Source organism: Ambystoma mexicanum, chromosome 6p, assembly GCF_040938575.1.
Source record: "Ambystoma mexicanum isolate Mex_15411 chromosome 6p, UKY_AmexF1_1, whole genome shotgun sequence".
NCBI lineage: Eukaryota > Metazoa > Chordata > Amphibia > Caudata > Ambystomatidae > Ambystoma > Ambystoma mexicanum.
Window position 1 is genome coordinate 971,828,014 of NC_090935.1, and position 16,527 is coordinate 971,844,540.

Genomic DNA, 16,527 nt, shown 5'->3' on the forward strand with positions numbered 1-16,527 from the left:
AGGCACCGACCCGAGGTGAGCGGTGAAATCCTTGTGGAAATCAGGTAAATCTTTAATGAGTGTTTTGGTAATGTCTTTTCATTCACTCATTAAAGCTGATGTCTTTTTACCCTTAGGGGTCGGGGTCCGAAAATGCCTGGATGCGGCGCGGACCCGAAATGAAAAGGGAATGACCCAACAGGTAAGTCTTGACATGGAGTTTTAGCTTCCCTTTTCCCTTCTTTCTCTCACCTTTGTTCTTGTCTTTTTCTCCCAAGGCGCGGGGGCGCGACTGCGAATCTGATGGTCGCTGCTGAACATGGAGGCGCCCTGTAAAGTTGAGTAGAATGCGGCGCTGCAGCGATCGATGCGATGTGCTTTTAAAAATAAATGTCTTCCTTTTCAGGATTGTCGGCGAAATGTCTCTGGGATGCAGATTTAGCAGGTGAGGCCTTTTCCTTCTTCTGTTCTCTTGTACCCTTCCTTTGCAGGTGATTCAGGATGCTGGCAGGTGTGGCAGAAGTCAAGATGCAGGAGCAGACACGGTGAGCGTCCAGCTGCTAGATGCAGAACAACGCGAAGCACGTGTGGCTGATCGGGTGTGGTTTAAATAGCCTTGGAAGACGTGTCCCACAGGTAAAGTAGTTCCTTTCAGGCCTCAAGGAGGCCGGGGTTCTGCAGCATGGTCAGCATCAGGTAAGTGCATCCAAACACTTTCATAATGAGCCTGGCGCCTATGGGGCCAGGACTGACGTTTTCTATGAGCCTGGCGCCATAGGCGCCAGGACGCTGTCCAAAGGGCCCCTATAAGGGGTTGCTGGGACCTTCCCCGGGGACTTGATGTCCGCTTTCGGGGACACAGGGCCTGAGCCGGCTCCCCGGGAGCGGGCATCGTGACAGGAGGCTGGGACTTCCTCCACTGCTTGCCTCTCTATGAGCGAATGAATTTCGACCAACATAGTTGTTGGCCCAATCTGTGGTAACCCGCGGACACTACTGATAGGATCCAGGGATCTGCAATGTTCTGATGCCAAGACTGCGTCTGAAGGGCAAGCCTGCCCCCCTCCGGAGATACGTGTACCCGAAGGGGCACATCATGCCTTCTTTCCCTCTGAGGCTGGTGCAGAGGAGGAGGACTGAAAGAAGCCCTTGCTCCCACCTTCTGCTGTTTGTCACGGTGCTGACTCGGAAAACAGTCAGACTGTCTTGACCTCTGTTCTTGGAAGCCTCGGATCCCGCCGAAAGCCTGCCCCTTGTCAGAGCGTCGATGAGACTGGGTCTATGCCTTGGGCTTGGCCTTTGTGAGGATAGAAAAAGACCTTGCAGTTTGGGAACTGTTTTTTATCTAGCTCCTCATCGGTGGTGGAATGAAAGGTCACCAACCTCGATTGGAAGGTCCAATATGCGTTCCTGGACGTCCGGGTTGAACTTGGTAGCCTGTAGTCAGGCCGTCCTCCATGATGTCCTGCACCACCAATTTAGCGTCTGCCAGGACCGCCTTGAAACAAGGCTGGCTCTGCACCGGAAGCTCTGGGAGGAAGTCAGCTACTTGCTGCCAAAGCCTCCGATTAGTCAAGACGTCAGCCGGGAACCCCGCCACCGGTTGTTCGACCTCTGGTTGAGGAAGGCCCAAATATTCGGCCAAACCAGAGGTCTTGGCTGAGGATGGAGTGTCATGGTGGTCCTCCTCCTCGTCGATGTCCACCAGGGTGTCCGGTGGTAAGGTGCGGGTGGAGGAGTGCTGGGCACCGAGGGCTGCAGTGTAGGAACCAGAGCCGGAGGCTGGTGTGGAACTGCCTGAACTGTGGGAGGCAGGGAAGCCGGAATCGAAGACCCGTCGTGGGCAGCAGGGGCTGCGCAGGGGCCTGAGGCGCTGGATCCATGGGAGGAATGACTATGGGTGACGGCGGTGGGACCGGAGGGAGCATGTCTCTGATCACATCCCGAAGGATGGACCCCATCTGAGGAGACCTCATTACCATGAGGAACTTTTCAAAAAACATGTCCTCACAGGGTGGTGGGGTGGTAGGCGATCTTGACTGAGTAGCAGGTGGCTGCTGGGGCCTGTGCATACTCTGCCCTGTTGGCTGCCAGATAAATCTGCCCTCCAATGCTGATGGATAAACTTTAGGGCGCGTACCTGGTTGAGACCAGTCCTACCTTGAAACTTGTTCTCCCACCTGCTCCGCACCAGGGGAGGCGGTATTGGATGAGCGGCCATCTTGTCCAGCGCGCTGGCCATTTTGTCAGGCTGTGCATGAGACCTACCCATCACCTCTGACGGGGCCTGGTAGGCGTGATGGCCTTGGCGGAATCGCTGGTAGTGCTGTGTACAGGCACCCCCTCAGACATCTGTCCGTTACTAGGGCGTGGCCCCTCGGGTGGACACCCGGTAAAAGAACCCTTGCGGTCCCTCAGCACTATCCCCGGATGGATCCAAGGACCCCTCGTCCTGACGGCCGGTAGCAGAAGTAGCCTCGGTACCTGTGTTAGTGAGAGAACCTGACTGGTTCCTCCTGCTCGGACGTTTCCTTGGGAAGGCGTCGCCCTTGCGGGGTGCAATGGAAAACGCAGCCCTACTTTAGGCCTCGAATTGTGTCTGATGAAATCGTTCAAGTTCTCCGGAGGCGACTTCTCAAAGAGCTCCCTCCACCGAGCTAACCTGTTCTTGAGAGCGCACGGTGTAAGAACGTCACACGCAGTACAACCCTCCCAGCTGTAATCGGGGCCAAGGCAGCGGAGGCAAAGAGCGTGGGGGTCAGACGTAGGGAAGAGCCCTTCGCAGGTTGGACACCCGTTGAAGCCCGCTGACATCGACATGCACCGGGGGAGGAGCGTGGCGCCAGAGGACAAAGTACCTGATTAAGACCAAAAAAACAGAAGAAAAGACAGAAGAAAGTATCTGGGGGAGAGCGTGTGGTATTACAAGGGCGAAGCCAAACCCAGGAGCGCTGAGAAAAGTGGTCCATTCCCATCAACGAGGTCAGGGGACTGGGGAGCGGTGCCAATGGGCGGAGTCAGGGGAGCGCATGCACGCAGGGCTGTGCACCTCTAAAGGGGAAGAAGGTTTTTTTCTGGTGAAAAAGGTTCTGTCTCCCATCCGTAGCGAGGGATGTCCATGGAGGAAAGAGGACGGGACGCAGGAGTAAGAATACTAGCATTTGTGGGAGAGCCCTCTTTGGAGAAGAGTTGGGGGTCTGCCGTGAATAACAATCAAACCAATCGGTTGTTTGAGTTGTCGCAGTTGTCAGACTTCTGGAGGGTAGCCAGCCTCTGCAGTGACACTTGTCTTGGACAAGACAAATGCATTGAACGGTGTCCAGTGAACAAGCTGCCAGGGAAATTGTCGCCAGGGGGCAACATTTCCCAAATAATTCAAATAATTTCCAAGTAAAATCAAACACTATCCCCAATTATTCTATGTTTGGAGTTTATAATATAAAATTATACCCCCGCTAGAATATTTGAGGAACGTATCTTAGGGGTCAGGAAAATAAATATGCCCATCTAGTGACTTTTTCCAGGCGACATTATTACATGCAACATGTGTCCTTGTCTGAAGACTGTCTTTCTGGCCATTTGTTCATGATGCATCTTCGGCACTTGTCACAACAGAAAGTCTAGAGGCGGCTGAAGTGTTGTTCACAGTTGAAAAGGTGTGTCTCAACCTAACAGATGTAGGTTTTCGACAGCGGATGACCACATCAAGGTATACGCCGTTGAGGCCAAAAAGAGTGAGATTGGTTCATGATGGTGTCACCAGCAAAGCTGGAGCAAACCAGGTCAGTATTGTGGATGGTGTCAAAGGTACAAACAGCAAGCAGGATGGTGGCGTGCTTTTCGAAGTTTGGTCATTTAACGTCGTGCAGATGTCACGGTTATGTCAAGACTGAATAACATTCAGTGCCCCCATAAATGAAGATACTCAATTTCAACTTCTTAGAGAAGATTGAGCCCTCTTTACACTTTTCTCTGGCTTTCTCCAGTTGTGATCCACGCCTTATATCCTCTGTTCTTAAAGCTACGATAAGACATTCTCTGACAAACAGTGCACCCCTGCACAGTATGGCTGTCAGAGATACAAATAGTGTCCAAGGCAGGGCAATCTTCTTCGACTTTGTGCTTTTCTGGAGGCACTTGACAAAAAAAGCTGAGGTAGAAAGTGTTTTTAAAAAAAACTGCCTTGCAAAAGACGGAGTGGAACTATAAATCACCACAGAAAAGTTTTAAACCTAAAAAGCTTGATTGAGGCTGGAAGAATGTGTTGCAAGCCATAAGATTGGAAACAATAACTGTCTAACTGCCAGTAGGGTGCATGTGAAAACCAGGAAATCCAAAATCTTAAATGGGCAGTGGTCCTTTTACATAGATCGTTGAGGCTGCCTATTTAGCCATTACACCTCTATCAGTGTTGTCTCAGAGTTAGAATTGCAGGGGATCGCTCTACAAATGTTTTTAATAGATGAGATGAATACTGGGTGTTGCAACTTGCAAGATGGGCAGGATTTCAGAATATTAACAATTTCTGAAATGTTTATCAATTAACAAAAGTTTGTTTCTGTCTATATTGCCAATTTGTTCAAAGATCCTCTCCTTGGTCAGAGATATTCAACGTTTATGAACAGCAATGAAGATCCCATAATGGAACCACCAGGTTTTGCACTTCTTTAAAACTTCATCCATCGAGGGGCGTGGCCAGCAGCGCCACCAATGTGGCTGCTCTGTTGATGGCCTCTGCTCCAAGCCCATCAAATAATGAATAAAACAGTTTCCCGTCGATGCCCGAGAACGACAAGACAGCGATGAAGCCCTAAAGGGGGAAGGCACGCTTTGGTGACAATGGTAGCTCAAAGCGACCCGAGGAGCAAAACCAACAAGAATCCGCTGCAACGTACTTTCGGCCACCTACTCCCAAGATGGAGCTGTGGCGTTCTTGGTCATCCTGGAGGCAGAGCTGCGGGCTTGGACAGCCGAGAGGTGGTTGACCTAATACCTGGAGGGTGAGGATATGAGGGGGGGCTGGGCACAGAAAAAACTCACCCTTTACAGCAATGTGCCACTCTGCGGCTGCCTGGGCACCCTCGAATGTGGGATGGGTGCCTCCCGACAGGGAAGACATCCGATCTGTTTAGCTTTGGTCAGCCGCTTCCTATGCAGCAAAGTGGACCCTGGGACGCGCAGACTAGCTCCTCCAGTCTCCTAGCTCTACGTACTGTCTATGTGTGAGCCGGCAACCACAGGACCCCTCAAAAGTGGAACTACATATACCAGGACTTGGGGGAAACAACTCACTTCCTCGAAGCACAAAGGCACAGACCTTAGAAGGTAGTCCCTCCTCTCATTAGCTCTACATCGGCGGAATCCTGCTCACCACCATGCCAGCTCCCTGAACAGGGTCCTAGCGGTGGGGCGGCGCTCTAGCCTTCTGCCCTCCTCATCCATGGGGAGCAGTCTGTAGTGTCTGGTGGACCCCAGGTAGGAGATTGTTGGGTGCCCCTGGACGGATCTCTTCCACCCTCCTCCCGATGAGAGCAAAGCTATACACAGGGACCTACAGCCTTCCTGGAGCAACAGGCAGGACATAGGAGGCGAAAGGTGTAAGCGGTCCCTGCACCAAGGGAAACAAAGGTACAAAACTGTTCAGGCTCCGGAACCCTAGATCCCTCTGGCAGTGGTGACACCAAGGGAGCCTTGACAAAGGGCTCCCTTGAAGTTTGCACATTCAACAGGTATCACCAAATGCGGGGCCGGATAGCTGTTGGCCTGGGGACTTGAAGTCTCGGGGTAACCTCCTCCTGCCCCCCTTTTACACCAATTGAGAGCAGCAAGCCATTCGGGGAACCCAATACGGGACGTGAAGAATTATAACAAAGCAAGGGCCAGAGGCTCCGAATCCATGTCGAAACATCCTAAGGTCCAGAAGAATGTTGACATCTCCACCATGCTACTCACAACAGAAGGGGGAGGAAAAGAAAACAGATGCAATGAAATCCTCCCCCACCCCAGCCCCCATCTCGCCCTGCAGGGCAATTGGCCACCAAGGAGGACAGTCATTTATGATGGACATAAAAACAGAATATTGGAGATGTATGATGGAATTGTCAACCAAATTGCAACATACAGACCAAAGAGTAGTGGAAATGGAACAAAGATTGGGGGAGATGGAGGACCAGACCCAACACCACGCAGCCACCCTACTGGAGGTACAACAGGGGAGGTCCCTTTGCCTGTCCAAGATCATGACCTGGCGGAAAACATAGGAGACCTGTTCCAATCTCTCCTGCCACATCGCGAGAAGCCCCAACTTCTACTGGATCGCATGCATAGGTTGCACACCCGCAAGCGAATGGAGTCGGAACACCCCCAGATGTGATCACCCATGTTCACTTCTATACGACAAAGCAGGAGATCCTGGCAGCGGGACGCACTGGAGATGAACTGACATTCCAGGGCTCTCTGTTACAGATTTATCAGGATCTGGCATCGACTGTGATACAGACATGAGAGCGCTTCTACCCTTGACTCTTTCTGCGCGATCAGAAGATCAGGTATCGCTGGCTGTTTTCCACTGCCATGCAATTCACGTTTAAAGGGGTCTCTCGATCAATCTCATGCCTGAAAGATGCAGAGGGAATCCTAAACTCTTCTCCAGTTGACAAAAGCGAGGGCTCCCCATTGGGTTCACTCAAAAGAGCAGAGGGCCTCCAGCCAAAAGCGCAACGCTCTGCCTGGTCCAAGGTTCAGAGGAGCCGCAACCTGAACAGAGTCACCACACACCTGATCAGGGGCGAATAGCCCGCCATAAAACTCCAATGGCTTTTCCCTGCCACCCATAGGCGCACCAACTGGTATCATGGGAACACAGAACACGCCAAAATTTAAGATGGGCTTCTTTCGGTCTGAGCCCGACCTCAAGGAGCATGTCACCTGCAAACCGGTGGGGTGTTTTGCTGATGGTTTTTGGCATTCAAAAAGTTTGGAGTTCACCGTTTTTGGGTTGTTTTTGGTTTGTTTAGTTAAAATTACGGTCGGAGCACGATTTCAGAGGTTTTTCCTCAACTAGGATGGCGGCCTCTACTCTTCTACCCCCCAAACCCACCTCCGGGGTGAGAGAGGAAAACCTGGCGATAGCCTACCAGAAGTTGAATTTGGTCTCATTGAACATAAAAGGTTTGAACTCTCCAGTGACACTTAAGTCAATTCTGAAGCGCTTAAAGGACCTGGAGGGCTCAAGAAACCCATCTTCTCCCAGAAGACTTTACCCGGCTTCGGAGCAGAGACTTCCCCAAGAAATTCCTGGCCTCTAGAGGGTCAAAAAAAAGGGGGGTTGGTGGGACAGCTAGCCTGATGGCTAGAGGCATCCAATTAGAAGAATTGGACATTATAAAAGACCCTAGTGGCCGTTACATCTGAGTGAAAGGTATGCTCTTGGGCCAGCTATATTAATCTCGATTTACACCCCAAATGAAAGCCAAGATCTCTTCTTTGGAGGTCTAGAAGCGACCCTCCTCCCCTTTTTGGAGGGCTAGATTGTTATTGTGGGGGGACTTCAATGGAGTTTCTGACCCTGACAAAGATAAATCGCACCCCCCCCCTCTAAGGATGTCAAGATCACTCCAAGTATCCTTCACTTGTTCAGGGTGCGTGGACACCTGCAGGGTGTTACACCCAGAAAATAGCAACCTTCTTTTCACAGGTTCATTCGTCCCGTATAGACTTGATCCTGGCCTCGCCACAAATCATGCCATTTACAAGCAAAGTGTGATCATCGCCCCGAAGGTTATCTCCAACCAGGCCCCAGCTTTGTTACAGGTGAAGGCCTGGAACCCCAACCCCCCAAAATAGACCACAATGGCATCTATATGATCCAATATTGAATTATATGGCCTTAAGGGATGGGGTAGCGAAAGCGATCAGGCATTATTTACGTGAAAACCCCACTTCATTAACGTCTCCGGCCACGACATGGGACGCCATGAAGGCTGTTATCAGGGGAGTCTTAATAGCAGACACAGTGGCCTATTATAAACAGAAAAATCAATCCCGAGCCCTACTAGAACAGGAAAGCCTAGAGATCGAAAGCAAATATAAGAAGGGATCGTCTCCGAAACTCCACCTGTCCCTCCGCATTGCCCAAAATAAATTGGAAGCCCTATACGCTGAAGAGACAGCTCAGTCCCTGGTGGCAGTTAAACACGGCTATTATGCAAAAGGCAATAATGCCAACTAACTCCTAGCGAGGAAGCTGGCTCAATCTAGAAAGCGCAACTTCATTATAGGTCTTAAAGACCAACGGAGGGTACCCATTATGGGGAGCAGGATAAATTAAACCTAGCTATGGCCCACCTACTGGAGACAATGTCAGCCCCAATCCAATCACCCTCTGCCCAGAGAAGATATATTGCAGAAGCTAAATCTTCCCCGCTTGGCCAATGAGGAAAGCGAGGCGTTGGAAGTCCCTATCCGACAGGAAGAGATGGAGGAGGTAATAAGGTCCCTGAAATCTAGAACCCCAGGCCACGATGGATTTTTACCCAAATTATATACGCTTTTCAGCAGCCAACTTCACTCCCCTTTAACTGCCCTCTAATTGCTTTCGAGACTTGGGTTGTGTAACCCCCTCCATGCAAGCCTCTACCGCAATACTCTTACTGAAACCCAGTAAGGATCCAAAAGAATGTGCTTCCTACAGGCTGATCTCTCTACTGAATATTGATGCAAATATTTACTCGAAGGTTTTAGCAAACCGTTTAGCCCACTTCCCCCCTACATGAATTAATGCAGACCAACCAGGCTTTGTCCAGGGTAGGAAGACAGGAGACATTAGGCGGGCATTAAACCGAATAGAGACTACCACCAGGAATAAAGGAAAGGTGGCCCTACTAGCCTTGGACGCGACCAAGGCATTCTATAAGGTTGACTGAGCCTTTATGCATTCCACCATAGAAGCATTTGAGTTTGGACCCCGATTCAGGAGCATGATGGCCACAAACTATGCTTCCCCTGAACACCCTTCGCCAGGTCAATCAGGAGTAGTCATCCCCAATTCCCCTCACATGTGGGACACGGCAGGGCTGCTCCCTCTCTCCCCTTTTGTTTTCCCTCATTATGGAACCGATGGTGCAAAATATACCTAGATAAGTATCCATTCAGTGAGTCAGGACCCCGGATTCACCTCACAAGGTATCATTGTACACTGATGACGTACTACTTTACATCACTGACATTCGACCCTGCCTTCAAGCTGGACTTTAGGAACGCCAGGCTTTTGGCCAAGTAGCAGGGTGGGGCACTGAAACGCAGAGCCCTTTGGGACCGACAATGTGGGAGGGTTTGGGCACAGGGGGGAGCGGGGATCTCGAAACTGTATAAACTTTTGAGAGAAGATTTGTTGACTTCCTTTGGTGTATTTGCCATCCACTGAAGTGCATACAGAAGGATATGTCGATTACTGTTACTTATGTGTTATGACCTTGATGTTGGGTCAGAGATGTTAATCTATTTATGCTCCAACCGTTTCACCAATAAAATATATTTTTTTAAAACCACTTCCTCCATCAACATAAAGTAGGGACTTAACTTAAAATGAAGTCACAAACCTTGTCCTGGACATCTTAATGCAAGCAGGATATGTCTAGCAAAGCATTTCATCTCATTCAAATAGCTGAATTCACAAGATCAAAGGAACTGAGTCAAGTCCTTCTCTGTTTCGAGTTCGGGTCCTCTACTGCCTTAAAAAGGAGAAGTTCTGCAAACCCATTCAATTATCCCCATTTTTTAAGTTATAGCAAGATCGTAGAAGCATTAAGGAGACCAACTGTAAGTTTTGGTAACATTTCTTGGCCTGAGCTTCTCAAGCCTTAACGTCTTACTTGATATCGAACTTGAAGCAAAGGTTATTCACTTTAGAAGCATACTCCTCGTTTACAGTCCCCTTTTTATCACAATTATGTAAACTACAATTTAATCGTGACCCCCTGAAAACAGGAACAATTTCTATCCTTAATTGCTTATATCTTTCCAGAAGCATCTCTCAATGCTCATTTTCATAACCGAGATGCTTTGCCAAATGCTGTAGAACTGTGATTCTTTATAACTTCCATGAAAATGTTTTGAAAGAATCACAGTTCCTAAATGTAATTCTCTATTTTGTATTTTATTTGAATGTATCTAGTATTTCATTTGAATGTATCTAGAATTTTATGTCAACAATTGAATATCCTGACTAGTGGTATTTTGCTCACCTGCTGCTGTAGGCGTAACTTTTCCTCTTCCATCTGCCTGAACCTTGACCTCTCCAACTCCACTTGGTGAGCACACTCTTCTCTGACTCGCCGCATACTGTCCTGCAACTCTTGCAGACCACGTTCATGATCCGTGTGCAATTCAGTCTTAATTTTATTGAGCTACAAATAAAGCACAATAAGTCAGGATGACAACAGACCACATTAAACCATGTCCTCTAAACACAGATGGCACAGACCCAGCTAGGCATTTGTTCACATCACACAAATATTTCTCTTAAAAAATTGCAAAAGACAGCACTGACGTGTGCTCTACAAATACATGTGAATGTTGTGCAAAAAACCAAATGTAAAGTTTACTGCCACCACAATTTGGGAGACTGTAAAGACAACCACACCACCTCTTTCGCAAATGCATCACTTGTTTCAATATGCACAAGCACTGTTGCTTACCTGTGGATGGTTTTCATACTGTATCCATCAAAAGTGTGATTATTGGTTTGGACTATTCAAAAAAAGGGAGATTTTTCATGGGGCTAGTTTCCAAAACACTTATTTTGTGGCTAAGATAAGATACTGTTAATGTCTCATGTCAGACTGGTCATATACCCGGCTAAGTGAAACATGCAGATGTCATCCCCTTGTTGAAGAAGCCCTCCCTCGACCCTACTCTTCCGGGTAGCTTTCACCCTATCTCACTCCTCCCTTTTTTAATGAAATTGTTGAAGGCATTGATCTCTCCTATAGTCTTTCTTTTTTGAAGACTGCCAGTGTTCTCGATCACTTTCAGTCCGGCTTTCGCCCTGGGCAGGACACAGAGTGTGCTAGTCGCGGTTCAGGACAATCTGACCATGCTGGTTGACAGTGGGGGAGTGGGAGCGTTGATTCTGCTGGATCCTTTCGTGGCCTTCTACACTGTCAACCACCCTACTCTAATATCTTGCATGGTTACGATTGGCCTGACAGGTTCACTTCTCGCCTGTTTCACCTCTTTTTTTGGTGGCACGTAGACAGATGCTCTCTTTTCCCCCTTTCTTCTTGGCTTTATCGCATATTGTCTATTGTGACCCCCAGGGCTCTGCCTTGTCGCCAATGTTTATCATTTATATGCAGCCCCTTCTGATCCTGACCCGATCCTTCGGCTTCCGATGCTATGTCTATGCTGACGACAGAGAGATCCTGATCCGCCAAGATCTTGACCAAGCTGAGGTGTCGTCACGCCTTAGTCTCTGCCTGGCGGCCATTGGGAATTGGGTGAATCAGAATTGGCTGAAGCTCAATGGCAACAAGACTAGGACCTTGTGGTTGGTGCCCCCCCCCCCCCTTAACTCCCCGACTGTGGACCCGGCACTGGGTGCTTTTTCAGTGGCAGTGACAACTGTCAAGAATCTGGGTGTCATCTTCTCTGCCACACTTTCCATGAGTACTCAGGTGGCGGCTGTCGGCAAAGCTGGACATTACCATCTGAGGATTCTCAGGAAGGTTCTTCCTCTGTTCCCTCCTAAAGTTCGGCCGCCAGTGGTAGCTTCTCTAGTATTAAGTCGCATTGACTATTGTAATGCGCTCTACCGTGCCCAGCCTAACAGCCCGACGCATCAACTTCAGCTATTGCATAACTTGGTGGATAGAGTGGCTATAAACATCCTATATTGGAATCATAATGCTGATGCTCTGCTCTCTTCACTGGCTGCCGGTAGCAAAGCAAATTAAATTCAAATCTTTTTGCCTGGTGCATCGTGCCGTTCATGATCTCGGTGCTAGTTATCTCCAGGACACATTTCTCCATCACCGGCCCACTTGTGCTCTTTGTTCTGGTTCAGCCTGTCTGCTCACTGTTTCTTCCTCCCTTCGCACTAGGAGTTGAGATTGTGCTTTCTCAGTAGCAGCGGTGAAATTGTGGAATGTGCTACCACCTTCTCCAAGATGAACCGTTAACCATTAGAAATGTAGAGGCCTCTTGAAAACTCTCCTGTTCTAAATTAGTTTCCCTGTCTTACCTCTACTTATCCTAGCTCCATGATAACCTAGGGTGACAGTGCGCTTTACAAGTTCTGTTAGCATAACATACAGAGATAAAGGGAGGCGTAGTTATTTGCACATTTGCATGCTTTAATGTACAAATGAGGCTTGGGCTATGTTACAATTTAATCACCACATCAAGTTGCTAAAATTTAAATTTAGGAGAACTTTGTTCTGCATATGCTATTAGAGATTTTTGTGCAACCCTCTGGTGGGGACTGTGTGACCATCTGAACTAAAGACACAATGTTTCTCACCAAAATGTAAGACCATACCTTAATGGAAGTTGTGGCATAGCAACCAGGCTTAACTCAAGGTAGGGAGAAACGCAGGCCGTGAAGTACAGATATCCCCAATAGTCACCCCCAAAGAACACACAAAAAAGGTACACTGAAAAAGGAAAAGTTGCTCGCCATAGTGACTACTGTACTCTAGACCATAGTCCCTGCTCCTTCATACTTGTGGGTTATTCCGTCCTACAGCATGGGACCAGAGTTTCTTGTATCACCATACAAAATAATGCTCTGCTTATTTTTTATATGCAGGACCAGCTCATGCGTGGCCACAGGCGCACCGCCTCAAGCCCTGCCTCTGTGCCCCAAGCCCCCCTAGATAAGGTGCTAACTGATAAGCAAGTGCATTTTAGGGGGATGGAGGCAGGGCATATGAAGGAAAGGGGACTACATGCTAGGAGTACAGCAGTCACTACAGTGAGTACATTTTCCTTAGAAATATGTCCTGTCCCATTTCCTCCATACTTGTGGGAGATTTACTAGCACTTGTCTCCCAGAAGTTGGAAGGTTCTAGTTCCAACTTTAGCTGAAGAGGATCTTCAGTCAGTACTGCCTGAACAAATTTAGCATCTGCCCTCAGGCTCATATCAAGACAGTAATGCTTACAGAAAGCAGAGGGAGAGGCCCAAATCGCTGCTTTTGCAATGTTGTCAAGTGACATGTCTTTGAAAAGCAACTGATGGTGCTTTGGCTCTAACCAGTAATTCATGAAGCACCGTAGAGTGAGGGCATTTCTGCAGAGTGTAGTTTTCGAGTATTCTCTGCAGCTACTCATCTAGCGATAGTAGTGTTCGAGGCAGAATAGCCCTTATTTGCACCCCGAAACTTTACTAACAGTTGAGCCGATTGCCTTAACTCCTTTGTCCTGTTTAGATAAAACGTCAGAGACCTCCTGATATCTAAGGCATGCAGGGCTCTTTCTGGTTCCGAGGCTGGATTTGGAAAAAATACCAGTAGGCAAATCTCCTGGTTTATAGGAAACGCTGACACTATTTTAGGTAGGAATGATGGGTGAGTGCTAGCACTACTTAGTTGCGATGAAAGATTGTTAACGGCTCGTCAGCAACTAGAGCCTGTATCTCGAGCTTAATCTCCTGGCCGAGGGGATTGCCACCAGGAACACAGTTTTCCATGAGATCAGTTGAATGTCTGTGGAGTCCTAATTAAGGTAAGCACTGACAAGTAAGTACTATACGTTTCTGGCTTATTTTCTGAAGCTGCCGGATCGGAATTGAAAGAGGACATCGTCCGAGCGAAGCAGATATAAGACTTGTGCTTCTCAAGTAACCAGTGACAGAATCTGAGCCACTTGCTCTTCTACTGTGACATGGTGGAATCCTTCTGGGCCACTTGCAGAATCAATGGATGACTTCAAAGAGCGATATTCACAGAAGATTCCTCATACTATATGGGGGCTTCTGTCCTTAGGCGTGGGGTGTATGGGACTGCTGCCCATTTCTGGGTTGGCTGTTTAGTTTCAGAAGAACTTGGGGCCACATTTCAGAGAGGAACTATTTTTTCTTTTTGACCTTCATAGGAAGTGTAACGAAGTGACAAGGACTCAGTACTGGTAATGTGACTGCCCCACTGAGAATCTTAGAAACTTCCGATCCAGGGGCCATATAGGAATATGTAGGTACACATCCTTCAGATCCACAGCACAGATCCAATCTCCCTGGGGTAAGGTAGACCGGATCTGCGCGTCGTTAATCATCTAGAACTTCTGAAAGGGAATGAGGAGATTGACTTTTGCTAAGTCCAGGATGGTGCGCAGGACTGCCTGGTTCGCCTTTGGCACAGTGAATAGACTAGATTAGAATACCTGTCCAACCTTGTTGCTTGGCACCTCCTCTGTAGCCTTTATCTCCAAAAGTCTTAAGATCTATGGCTTTAGGAGGGAGGGGGACTCAATCTGGTTTAGAGGGGGGGGAGGAAGGAATGGGGGGGCAGAGGAAGTCTGAACCCTCTGCTGGCTACTGTCAGCATCCAATAGTCTGTGGTTAGGGTCAGCCAGGCCTCCAAATGTAGGTCCCATGGAATCAACAAGACCATCACTTAGAGACCTTATGGGGGGTGGGTGGAGTAAGGCTGAAACAGCAACTGAAGAGGCCCAGTGGGAGAAAAATAAACCCTACCTGATGTATTCTGCCATTTTCTTTCTTTGGGTGCTGGGCGATCCTTCTTCCAGCCCCGCCCTTGAAACTGTGATGAATCCTTTGGAGTCATCACTAATTCCCCGACAAAGATCTCCTCCCATGTGGCCAGGGGACAGCAGCCGCCGCCTGATCCTGTCCCTGCCAGTGCTGTTATGAGGGAGGATCACGTGGTAGGGGCCAGCTGCTGGGGAAAGGTGATGACCCCTTCAGGAGAGGCGCAGTATTTTTCCCATCACAGAGAAGACATCATTCCTAAAAAGTTTATGGCTTGTCACTTTTTACAAAACCTACCTGTTGTAAACCCCATAAATCTGGTCTTGAAAATCACTCTAGGCAAAATATCATTCATCTCTCATACACACAACACTCCTTTAACATCTCCTGTCTCTAATGATTTTCTGAACAGATGTTCTGAACAATATCACATTGGAAGTCACCAACTCTATAAATTCAACTCCCACAAAGTCTCAGGTGCTGACACGAGGAACAGAAAGGAGTTAAAGCAGACCAAGGGGGGCATGGCCAACAGTCGCTGCATGGAGACGTGATCCTTTGGTGCTCCCGAGGCCGCCAGCCGTATCCTGCAATATCCTGACAGAATAATAACTGCAAATGAAGTAAAAAAAGGTGTTTTCCAGTATCGGAATATAATTGGCCCTATATGCTGTAATCTGAGCAGAAAACCATTTGATTTCTATCGGCTGATTTCTATGCATTTAGCAAAGCGACTGCGTCTGAAAGGAATCCAAGATGGCCGCTGAGCACCACTGAGCGCGAATGCATGCAACGTTCTACATCCTGGTGCCCGCTGAAGTGAAGCCGCACACGGACCGTCACTGCATCTGGAGGCGAAGAGTGTCCCCTGACCCTTGCGTGGTCCAGCACATCAGTGGACCACAAGCGACGACGGCTGTGAAGGAAGATATGCCGCACGAGACGACCAGTGCCGAGCCTCCCGTCCTCCCTCCCCCCAGGCACTCATGCCGAGCAGTCGCGGGCGCTCCGTGTAACGTTGAGCACCTGCTGATTTGCTGATAACCCTCAGAGACCGGAGCCCAGACTGCGAAGGATCCGGTAAGGAGGTGGGGGTGGGGGGCCCTGGACTTTGTACCCTGCCCGAAGAATATTGAGAGGGGGAGAACCTCCCGACTCCCCCTGCCTCCCGGGGCGGACGGGCTCTTATCTGGCACTGGATATCACGAGAGAATGTAGAGCTGACCCATTCGAGGAAGGCGTGAAGTGAGAGGTCGGCTCTAACCCAGTCAAGCCCCCAACTAAACAACTGAAAAAGACGCTGGCCTGGGCAGAACCACCAGCACAATAATGCTGGAATCATACACATAGATCCAGGAGGAGAGCCCCAAAACTGCGGATCATGAGCTAAGCAGCTAAGACACTGAACTGGGATCAGTCTGCTCTGTCCGTGCAACCCTCTCAAAATTGAAGTGCAACCACAGTCTCCTCGACATACGTGAGCCCAGCAGCACAACCTCCCAGCCAGGGGATAACTGAAGGGGCAATCTAATGAACATTTAAAACCTGCTGGGGACTGAACTCCTGCCCAAAATCCCGCTCCAGCACGGATAGGGGCAACAAGAACGGAAGGGCCAGAGAGTGAGGGCGGTGGTGGACTCCAAACATAAACCACCTGCCAACCGAGTGTCCATGCACTCAACACCGCCTCGCAATAAGACACACAGAGCCGAGCGGCGCGCATGCGAAGGTGCACAGCAGTAATCTTAACTCACCCCCTGACTCAAAGTGGAACGAACCAGGGAACACTCTACCGCAAATAGAAACATCAGAAATAACCACATTAACAGCCAAAAAAAATAA

At 48.9% G+C, this 16,527-nt stretch overlaps 1 protein-coding gene across 1 annotated transcript in view; it reads right to left on the reverse strand.

Moving 5' to 3' along the window:
* Positions 1-16,527, reverse strand: part of CEP120 (centrosomal protein 120) — a 1,008,936-nt gene that overhangs the window by 187,558 nt on the left and 804,851 nt on the right. The window contains exon 16 of the mRNA XM_069625584.1: positions 10,224-10,385. Within this exon, the coding sequence (XP_069481685.1) occupies positions 10,224-10,385 (162 nt within the window). The remainder of the gene's footprint in view (positions 1-10,223; positions 10,386-16,527) is intronic.